General features: G+C 53.0%; 2 protein-coding genes and 1 long non-coding RNA gene across 6 annotated transcripts in view; 1 reads left to right on the forward strand and 2 right to left on the reverse strand.

The window, feature by feature from the left end:
• Positions 1-1,081, reverse strand: part of CDC73 (cell division cycle 73) — a 102,249-nt gene extending 101,168 nt beyond the window's left edge. Inside the window, exon 1 of the mRNA XM_053950095.1 lies at positions 916-1,081. Within this exon, the coding sequence (XP_053806070.1) occupies positions 916-1,046 (131 nt within the window). The 5' untranslated portion in view covers positions 1,047-1,081. The remainder of the gene's footprint in view (positions 1-915) is intronic.
• Positions 1,082-2,044: 963 nt separating this feature from the next.
• Positions 2,045-5,599, reverse strand: LOC128791981 (uncharacterized). Its single transcript, XR_008432260.1, has 4 exons — positions 5,481-5,599; positions 4,231-4,408; positions 2,557-2,627; positions 2,045-2,345 (listed from the first exon to the last, which is right to left on the reverse strand). It is a non-coding gene; the product is annotated as an uncharacterized LOC128791981 (long non-coding RNA).
• Positions 5,244-9,948, forward strand: GLRX2 (glutaredoxin 2). 4 transcript variants are annotated; one of them, XM_053949984.1, is made up of 4 exons: positions 5,244-5,434; positions 7,797-7,866; positions 8,582-8,758; positions 9,284-9,948. In XM_053949984.1, exons 2-4 carry the CDS (start codon positions 7,804-7,806, stop codon positions 9,401-9,403), a joined length of 360 nt encoding a protein of 119 aa, XP_053805959.1. In that variant the 5' UTR covers positions 5,244-5,434; positions 7,797-7,803; the 3' UTR covers positions 9,404-9,948. The 4 variants fall into 4 exon arrangements, with proteins under 4 accessions (XP_053805959.1, XP_053805955.1, XP_053805958.1 ...); XM_053949980.1 differs by lacking the exon at positions 5,244-5,434 and adding an exon at positions 6,451-6,540; XM_053949983.1 differs by lacking the exon at positions 5,244-5,434 and adding an exon at positions 6,570-6,695.
• The last annotated feature ends 71 nt before the right edge of the window (positions 9,949-10,019 follow it).

Here is a 10,019-nt window from a genome sequence, read left to right on the forward strand (position 1 = left end):
GAACGCTTCTAGTGAGGACACTAAGAAGCAAGCAGCTGCTAAATTCTGAGGAAAGGCAAACAAAAAACTCCTTTGCAATATAAGCAATCCATGCTCTACTAGGAAATTCAACAGGTAAAACCCCCCATTTACTAGAGGCTTTCTAAAACCAGGCATCTTATCTACTACAATCATTTAAGCCACATAAACACTCTCTCTACTGGTTTATTACGATAAGACCAACTAGGAAACAGCCAGCACTAGGTCCTGCCCAGGAAGAGGCCTCAGGTGGGGGCAGAGCACCTGCACAGCTCATCAGAGGGAGCGTCGGGCCGGGCCTCGCTGGCTTCCTCCTGGTGCCTCAAAGCTCCAGGAGACGAGCAGCAGTCCCGACAACCCAAGGCAATACAATCACAGACCATCGGGATCACCGATTGCAACTCCTGGCTCCCCGCAAAATACCCCACCGTGTGCCTGAGAGCGTTGTCCGAGCAACAACATAACGCGTCTTTTTCACCGAACACCCGGAAAAACTTGGGAGAAGCTGCCTGCTGCCATCTCATCGCATGAGTCTGCAGGACGGGCCCCGCGGGCGGCACGGACAGGAGCGCCGAGAGCCGAGGAACGGCCCGGCCCCGGCTGCGCGGCTCTCCCGGCCCAGGGCAGCACCCGGGAACGTTCCCGAAGGGAGCGGCGAGCGCTCCCCGCCCGGCCGGGCTGCCAGGGGACAGGGATCGCCCACGGGACAGCCGGGCAGGGCGCCGGGGCGCCGAGGCCCTGCGGGGGGCGGCACCAGCCCGCCCGGCCCCGTCCCCCTCGCTACCCGCGGAGCGCCGGGGGCGCCAAGGACGGCGGCACTCCCGTCCCCGCTGCACGGGCGCAACTTCGGGGCAACTTCTCCCCCCACCCGCCCCTTGCCCCGGCCGCGTCGCTCACCCCCAGATGACATAGTTGGTCTTGACGTTCTTGGGCCATGAGAACTCTCCGAAGATCACCTCGTCGCCCTTGACCACGATCTCCTTCTTCTGCGTGTTGTACTGCCGCAGCACGCTCAGCACGTCCGCCATCTTCGCCCGGCCGCCACCGCTCCGGCCGCCGCCGCCCGCCGCAGGACCCCGCCGGCGCGCCCCGGGCTGCCCGCCGCGAATGCCTGAGCCAACGTCGCCGCGCCGCCTACTAGGGGCGACGCCGGACGCGTTGCCATGGCAGCGACGTGGGCCCGCCCCGCCGGAGGGGGCGGGGCCGGGTGGCTGGTAGGCCACGCCCCCCCGGCCCTCACGGCGGCCCCGCCCTCACGTTGGCCCAGGCGGGGCGAGGTGTGTGGGTGCGGCTTTCTCCGCGCTGAGCACGCGGAGCTTTCTTATGTTTTATGTGAAAATTGAGCTTTACACACAATCACCGCCCAAGTTTATGGGCGCTGCTTCTCTTCTCTGGAGCTTTGATGCTCCCGGGTGCCCGCAGAGTCACGGCGCGGGGCTGCGCCGCGCTCCCCGGGCGCGCTGGGATGGTTTTGGGCGGGGGTAACGAGGAGTTTTGGTGGTGCTGAAGGGGTTTTAGCGGGTGCTGGCATGCATTTGGGGGTGCTAATGGGGTTTTTCTGGGTGCTGGGAGGGATTCGTGGATGCTAAAGCACAACTAAAAAGGGTTTCGGGGATGTTGAGGTTAGAGGGGGGGTTTGGAGATGCTAGGATAGCATGTGGTACACTGGGAGGAGTTTTAGTGGGGCTAAAGAGACTTCAGAGGGTGCTCAAAGGGATTTGAGGTGATAATGGGTCTTTAGGGCATGCTGGGAGGGGTCTGAGAGAGCTAAAATGAATTTGGGGGTGCTGAGGAGGTTTGAGGGGTGTTGGGGGTGCTGGGATGGGTTATGGTGTACTTGGAGGGTTTTAGTGACACTAAAGAGGTTTTAAAGGGCCCTGGGAGGGGTTTGGGGGGTGTTAAGGGGGTTTTATGTCATTACTCCCGACCGTGAGCCCAGCAGCACGTGGTTGGTAAGGGCTGGGACAGCAGGGTCACAGGAATACCTCAAGAAAGCAGTGTGAAAGGAGCAGAGGGAACCGCAGGAAGCAGTATCAGTGAAGTTTATGCTGGACATTAGGAAAAGGTTTCTCACCCAGATGGTGGTCAGGCTCCCCAGGGCAGGTAGTGGTCCCAAGCCTGCCAGAGCTCCAGAAGCTTTTGGGCAATGTTTTCAGACACATGCTGGAATTATTGGGGTGTCCTGTGCAGGGACAGGAGTTCAGCTCGATGATCCTTGTGGGTTCCTTCCAACCCAGGATATTCTGTGACTCCAATTCTCTCAGACACTGGGCGTGCATCTTGCTCTGCAGGCTGGAGAGAAAATCTCCTGTATCCTGGATATGAAGCTGGGTAAAAAAAAAGATAGAATAGTCTCTGCTTTATCAATCACAAAAATGTCCTTAAATTCTCATACAAATAAGCCATCAAAAGACCATAGCAAAAAAACAAAAGTTGCCTGTAAATGTGAAGAAGGACAAACAGTAATGCCATGGAGCACATTCCGCATTACCCTGCAGAATCTGGGATCTCAGAGCTCAGTTTGCTCTGTTTGCTCACCTGAGCAACTGCACAGCTGCAGCTGGTATGTGCTCTCTCCATGTTCTCTCCATGTTCCAAGTTCATTTCTCCTGCTCAAACACACAAAAACTGGGAGCATAGCATTCCCAGCAGAACCAAACAAACAGGTACCCCTGGGGAATACTGATTGCAGGATTTGAGACCCCAAAGGAAGCACTCATCATGACTTATTCCAACCTTTGATGCTCAGAATTTTCCTAACACTCTCCAACACTGGCAGAAAACATGATCCCATCTTAAATTTGCAAAAGGCAGAATTGGTTAGTTTTCCTTCTTGTAAGTAACATGTGCTGAGACTGACAAAACAGACTACAAGTCAACAGCCTATAGAATTCCCTGTCTCAGTATGTTAGTGATATCCCCATCTGTGTCAGAACAACAACATGCAGAGCACCACAAGTGTATTTAAAACATTTCAGATATGGTATTGAAATAGTCTAGCACACAAATATGTACTGTAACGCCCAGTAACACAGTGAATTATACCAATCACTGCCAATATTTATTTGTCAATGGGTATAGAGTAATATTTATGTGTTTAGAAGACAAAGGCATAATGAATAAACAATATCATTTCCTGAACTGGATTTGGAATTATTACTGGAGCTACAGCTCATGAAAATTGGAACAGGACTTGAAATGCTTCCAGCAGGCCAAGTCCCATTTCCATGCCTCATCCAAAAGGGCCAGTGTATCCCTTAATCCAGTCTACTTCTTCAGATACACATCCTGTACATCTGCTGCACTACAAGCAATACTTCTTTTGAGTGGGACACACAGTGACTGCGTTACAATGACACCCAAAAGCCCCTTGTTTCAGTTCTGCTCCATTCTGCTGCTCAGGGAGCAGGCAACGGTGCAGTGCACAGTCAGCTGCACACACAGCTACAAAGAGATTTATTTACAGGTTTCCAGAAAACGTTGTGGTTCTGGCTTCCTTTTTCATTTAAGGCTGCCTTCACTGGGGAGAACATGGAAAAAGAAAGCTGAGCAAGAAGGAGTCTGTGCACTGGCAGCAGTTCAGCAGGGACAAGCTGCCTGCAGCCTTAGGAGCAGGATCCCAGCAGGAGCCCAGTGTGCTGCTCTGGGAGGAGGGAACAAAGCAGGGAGCAGCAGGGAGCGAGTTGGTCTCGCCCTGCTGAAATCAATGCAGATAGAAAACAAAGGATGAGTGGCACAGAGGTGCCGTGGTCATGCTCTGGCAGGAACAATGCAGGTAACAGGAACTAAGCCAACGGAGTGACCCAAGCCATGACCCAGCTTTGTGTCAATACCCCCCATATATGCTCATGACTAAAATCAAACTCCACTTAAATGGGAATTATGTCAGCCATAACTTCACCTTCTCCTGTCACTCACTGAAAACAATGTAAATACAGCTTTAGCGGTAAGGGAGGTCAGAGGAGACGCCATCTCTGTATCCTGGCACTGTCAGAGGGCTCTACCTATCTCCTCCCCACAGGGACACCTACTGGGTAAGACTCCAGCGCTCGGCTGTACCAGGTGCTTGCTCGGGACATTCGGAAAGCCAGCCTGTGTTTGTGATCATACTCTTAGTGCCACATTGGCATCTCCCGACTGGCTGTGCTAGTGGCTGGCTGTGTGGTTCATATTTCATGGGCTCACACACACCTCTGCACACAGGGTACTCACCACCAGCACAGAAGCACAGGGTGGGCTGGGCTGGGAGGAACTGCAAAGGTCATCTCTTTCCAGTGCCACAGCAGCTCTGCATGTCTGCTGCTGAATTGGCCATGCTCAGAAGCTAAACCCAGCTATCCCAGTCCCTCTGATGTCTGAGGAGCAGCTGGAATGCCAGGGGGGTGATTTTCTGCCAAATTTAATGCAAAAATATAGTGGGTTTACTCTTAACGTGCCACTTCCACTGGGAGTTTATAAAATATTTCCCACAGTTGCTTTTGGGATCGTAGTGACATAATTAACCAGCATTTAAATGATTGAATCAGGATTTGATGTGAAACTATTTTCATGTGGCATTAGATACCTGAGAGTTTATCAGTTTTATCACAGAACATTAGGCTAGAAAATCATTATCTGAAATGAGCAAGCAAGTTACCATTTGGTACCGTGAAAGGATATGACATGGGTACAATGTTTCAATTGCATTTTCTCACTACTTTAACAGGTTACACTGATCTTTTGCAGGAAAGCAAAACTAAGTTGCAAAACATTAGACAAATTTACATCATAGGTAAGTTCATTTAAGATTAATCAACATCCATAAAGATACATCATGCATGAACACACATTCCCTTTTCTACAGATACATATGAGCAAAACCAAATCAGTACATGAGTGCATTTCCTTGCAGCATTTTTTAAAATATAGGGCTGAGCACTGAACAGTGATCCAGAGCACAATTTGCCCCCTCAGCTAAGAGGGGTTAGAAAAGTTTCTCCACTACTGAAGTACTTGTGCAGACCCCAGAGGGGATACTCAGAGAATATTCCACAGGAGTGCTCTGTCAGGGACATGTATTTGACCAGGCTCCACAGCAAGGTAAGTGGGGGTGAAAGAACAGAATATTGTTGAACAGCTTCTACTGGGCAGACTGAGGAAATAAAAAAACCCAACACCTCTACATAAAGTAAGACCTCCCCCCTCGCCTTTTTTTTTTCCCCAGGAGCCACTAAAAACATTCCACACATTACACAATTGGCCAACTCCACTAACACAACTTCCCAGGAACGAGGAGCAGCTCTTCACCCCCCACCCATTATTTACTCCGTTCCCAAAGCTCCTGTTTCACTGGTCAGTTTCTGACCGAAGAACTGCAAGGCAGGAAAGAAACGTGAGGAAGAACAGGCAACAGGAACGGGGACGGAGAAGATTTAAAGTAAGTTTTACACTGGACAAAGCAAAGGCACCGCCGAAACCCTCACATCTGGAAGCCAGCCGGGCAGGAGGCCAAATCTCCCCAACGTCCCCCACACCAGGAGCGGCTCTGAGGCCTCTGGGAAATCCAGCCCCTCTTTATGCCCCTCCCGACCCCATCCCGGGAAAGCTGTCCCATCCTGTGCTGCCCTGTGCTGGCCCAGCTGACCCTGTGCTGGCCTGTCCCTGTGCTGTCCCTGTCCCTGTCCCTGTGCTGTCACTGTCCCAGTCCCAGTCCCTGTCCCTGTCCCTGTCCCTGTCCCTGTCCCTGTGCTGTCCCGGTCCCAGTCCCTGTCCTGGTCCCGGTCCCTGTCCCTGTCCCTGTCCCTGTCCCTGTCCCTGTCCCTGTCCCTGTCCCTGTGCTGTCCCGGTCCCTGTCCCTGTCCCTGTCCCTGTCCCTGTCCCTGTCCCTGTCCCGGTCCCTGTCCCTGTCCCTGTCCCTGTCCCTGTGCTGTCCCTGTCCCTGTGCTGTCCCGGTCCCTGTCCCTGTCCCTGTCCCGGTCCCTGTCCCTGTCCCTGTCCCTGTCCCTGTCCCTGTCCCTGTGCTGTCCCGGTCCCAGTCCCAGTCCCTGTCCCTGTCCCTGTCCCTGTCCCGGTCCCTGTCCCAGTCCCTGTCCCTGTCCCTGTCCCTGTCCCTGTCCCGGTCCCTGTCCCTGTCCCTGTCCCTGTCCCTGTGCTGTCCCGGTCCCAGTCCCTGTCCCTGTCCCTGTCCCTGTCCCTGTCCCTGTCCCTGTCCCAGTCCCTGTCCCTGTCCCTGTCCCTGTCCCGGTCCCTGTCCCTGTCCCAGTCCCGGTCCCTGTCCCTGTCCCTGTCCCTGTCCCTGTCCCAGTCCCGGTCCCTGTCCCTGTCCCTGTCCCAGTCCCTGTCCCCGTCCCTGTCCCGGTCCCGGTCCCTGTGCCGGCGCTCCCGGAGCTCAGGCAGCGCGGCGGGCAGCCCCGGGAGGCGGCGCGGGGCCCTGCAGGAGCGGCGCCGGCCGCCGTGAGGGCGGAGGGGAGCGCCGCCCCTTCCTGCTGCAGCCATGGCCCTGCAGGGGGCGCTGCGCCGCGTGGCGGCGGCCTGGGGGGGGCGGTGAGTGCGGGCCGGGGGCACCGGACCGGCACCGGGAGCGGGAATGGGACTGGGATAAGGATCGGGACACGGACAGAGATAGGCATCGGGACCGGGATAAGGATCGGGACACGGACAGAGATCGGGACCCGGACTGGGATCGGGACAAGGACACGGTCTGGAGCAGGGACTGGGATCGGGACTGGGACTGAGACAGGGATAAGGATCGGCATCAGGACACGGACAGAGATAGGGATCGGGACCGGGACCGGGACTGGGATTCGGGTCGGAACAGGGACCGGGACAGGGACAAGGACAGGGATCGGGATCGGGACTGGGAGAGCGACAGCGTTCGGGATCAGGATGAGGACAGGGATCGCGATCTGGACCGCGACTGGGATTAGGGTCGGGACAGGGACAGGGACCGGGACCGGAACAAGGACCGGGTCCGGCCTCGGGACTGGGAGAGCGACAGGGGTCGGGATCAGGATGAGGGCAGGGACCAGGATGAGGGCAGGGCTCGGGAGCGGGGCGGGGTGCCGGGTGCCGGGCCCGCGGCAGCCAGGCGGGGAGCGCGGAGCGCGGGTGTCGCACGCGGGTGTGTGGCTGTCACCGGTGTCGCGGGTGTCACACGCGGGTGTGTGGCTGTCACCGGCGGCGCGGTGTCGCGGGTGTCACACGCGGGTGTGTGGCTGTCACCGGTGTCGCGGGTGTCACACGCGGGTGTGTGGCTGTCACCGGCGGCGCGGTGTCGCGGGTGTCACACGCGGGTGTGTGGCTGTCACCGGCGGCGCGGTGTCGCGGGTGTCACACGCGGGTGTGTGGCTGTCACCGGCGCGGTGTCGCGGGTGTCACACGCGGGTGTGTGGCTGTCACCGGCGGCGCGGTGTCGCGGGTGTCACACGCGGGTGTGTGGCTGTCACGGGCGGCGCGGTGTCGCGGGTGTCACACGCGGTGTGTGGCTGTCACCGGCGCGGTGTCGCGGGTGTCACACGCGGGTGTGTGGCTGTCACCGGCGCGGTGTCGCGGGTGTCACACGCGGTGTGTGGCTGTCACCGGCGGCGCGCAGCGTTTCCCGTGTAACGGCCCCGCCGGGCTGTTCGCGGCCGCAGCCATGCCGCTGCTCCCCTTCCCTGCAGGCACACGAGAAGCGGGGTGGCTGCAGATGTTGCAGCTCAAGTGAACTCTCATGGAGAAGTCAGTGAAATACCGAAAGCAAACAGGGCAATGTGGCGATTCTTTGAAAGCTCGAAGATCTGACTGTCATTTCTTTTTAGTTCTAGAATGGGGAACAGCCAGACCGCTTCTGTAGGATTGTCTAATGATGCTGCTGTCAATCAAATACAGGTAGCATTATTTATGTTGCTTTTGCTGATTTTCAGCATTTCTAAAAGCTTGTTAATTCAAACCTTTTTTTATTTACACAAAGAAATACTGTAAATAGTTCTGCCTGTCGAACCTGTTCCTATGTTCATTGTGGTTATCAAGCCATGCTGGTAGTTTTGTTTATCCACAGCCCTGGAACCTGATCTTCCTAGGCTGCACCCATTTTATGTATTTTTATTAGATCTCTACTCAAATCAGTGCTGCTGTCGACATTGGGACCTTGTAAAATTACTGATATCGAGTAAAGTTAAATATTTTAGAAGTTGTGTTTTTTTATAAATTTACTGATAGTTAATGATAGCCTGAAATCCCCTTGAATTTACAGTAAAGTGATAAGGGTGTATCTTCCACCCACTGCTTTTGGTCACTGTGCCTGCCACTGGCACATCCCCAGTGCCTTACAGACAGAGAAAACTGTCCTGAACAATGTAAGGGGACAAAAGGAGTTGGGCAGACTGCAGAGCAGAGTTGTACCACACACTCCACCATCCCTGTGCTCAGTTTGGAGCCAGATGCAGCTCCAACCTGCCTTCAGAGGTGTCTGCAGAGATTTTCCTGTGTTTGCTACTCTGACAGCAACTTTTTAACTTCTGTATTACTTTCCTGACTGTTCAATAGTGTTCTAAGTGCATTGGCTTGAAGCTCGCTGACTTTTAACTTTCTTTTGAGCACACAGGACATTATTTCACACAACTGTGTGGTGATTTTCTCTAAAACAACATGCCCATACTGCAAAATGGCAAAAAACCTCTTTGATGGTTTGAATGTGAATTACACAGCTGTGGAACTGGACGCAAATACAAATGGAAGGCAGTTCCAAGACGTTCTGGAACAGATGACTGGTGGCAGAACAGTGAGTATATTCTCTTATACTTAACAAGTAACAACTTGGGCTACACACATCACTCTTGGGTTATAGCCATAGCAAGTCCTTAATTGTTTTGAGACAGGTAAATTTGGGATACAAGCTCCTAAATTAAATACTGCAGGAGGTCTCTTCTTCTAGAACCCCTCTGGCTATCGCTCAGAGCTGATCTTTGCCATACTGACACTGAAATAATTGAAGTATCAAAGTCATTTTTCATCTGTATATTTAAACCGTTGTGTTTAACACCTTTATTTTATTTTACATAGTCTCACTTGACTCAATTATTGGAATTTATTACAATCATCCACACAGTGACTTCATCCCACTTTTGAGGGCCACATGAAGTTTCCCATCTCTGTAAATATTGTGGACAAGTATGGGTTGTACACTAATATTATACACACATGTAGATGAACGCAATAATTGTGTGTACTGGAGTCCACATGGGCTTGCCTGAATGTTTACCTTTTCTCCAAGAGGTAACTAATGCAACTTTTGTTTTCTTGATAGGTCCCAAGAGTGTTTATCAATGGGACTTGTGTTGGAGGTGCAACAGATACTCAAAAGCTTCATGAGGAAGGCAAACTGCTTCCTTTAATTCATCAGTGTCAAATGAAAGCAAATTACTGAGCAACGATCTCTAGCTTAGCTTTGTCTTCCTTTGTATCAACAGAATTTCAGATGAAATCAGAAGATCACAGACACAGCACAAGCTGCACTCAACAACCTCCAGCCATGGCTTTCTGAATTACAGATCACTCTGACAGACTTTATGGACTTGGCAAATTACTTGGTGTCCTTGCCTCAGCTTTCTCACCACCCTGATGCTCATTAGCAAACGTTATCTAACTCTGGGGGCTCTCAGTGAGACAGTGATGTCATTTCATGGTGCTTACATCCTGCTCCAGGGAAGCCAGGGTCTGCAAAAACAATCCTGTGGGTTATGCTGCACATTAGTTTGCTTTCTAGCTTTTTCTCAATAAATTGTCAGTTTTATTTAATGGTTTCTTTAAATATAATTCTTCTCTGTCAAACTGAAATGTAAAGCAAACCCAGTTTGTAGTGATATTGGTGTGTGCATGTCTGCCTCTCCTGTATTCCAGTGCCTGATCACCCAGCTCCCAAATCGTGTGTCCAATGGAACAGAAAAGGGAATAAAGATTCTGGCAGCTTTAGAGAGTGACAGCTTTCATCTTTACTCTGCACTGTGAGGTATCAGTCTGTACTGCCACTCAGGAATGTCCTT

This window comes from Vidua chalybeata, chromosome 9, assembly GCF_026979565.1.
Source record: "Vidua chalybeata isolate OUT-0048 chromosome 9, bVidCha1 merged haplotype, whole genome shotgun sequence".
NCBI classification, from domain to species: Eukaryota; Metazoa; Chordata; class Aves; order Passeriformes; family Viduidae; genus Vidua; species Vidua chalybeata.

What these genes read in the sequence shown, in the direction of transcription:
- GLRX2 (XM_053949980.1), top strand. Translation starts at nt 6,491, where the DNA reads ATGGCCCTGCAGGGGGCGCTGCGCCGCGTGGCGGCGGCCTGGGGGGGG. An exon ending in GCGGCGGCCTGGGGGGGGCG is followed by an intron (nt 6,541 to 7,796) that starts GTGAGTGCGGGC and finishes ATTTCTTTTTAG; the next exon opens with TTCTAGAATGGGGAACAGCC. An exon ending in AGATGACTGGTGGCAGAACA is followed by an intron (nt 8,759 to 9,283) that starts GTGAGTATATTC and finishes TTTTCTTGATAG; the next exon opens with GTCCCAAGAGTGTTTATCAA.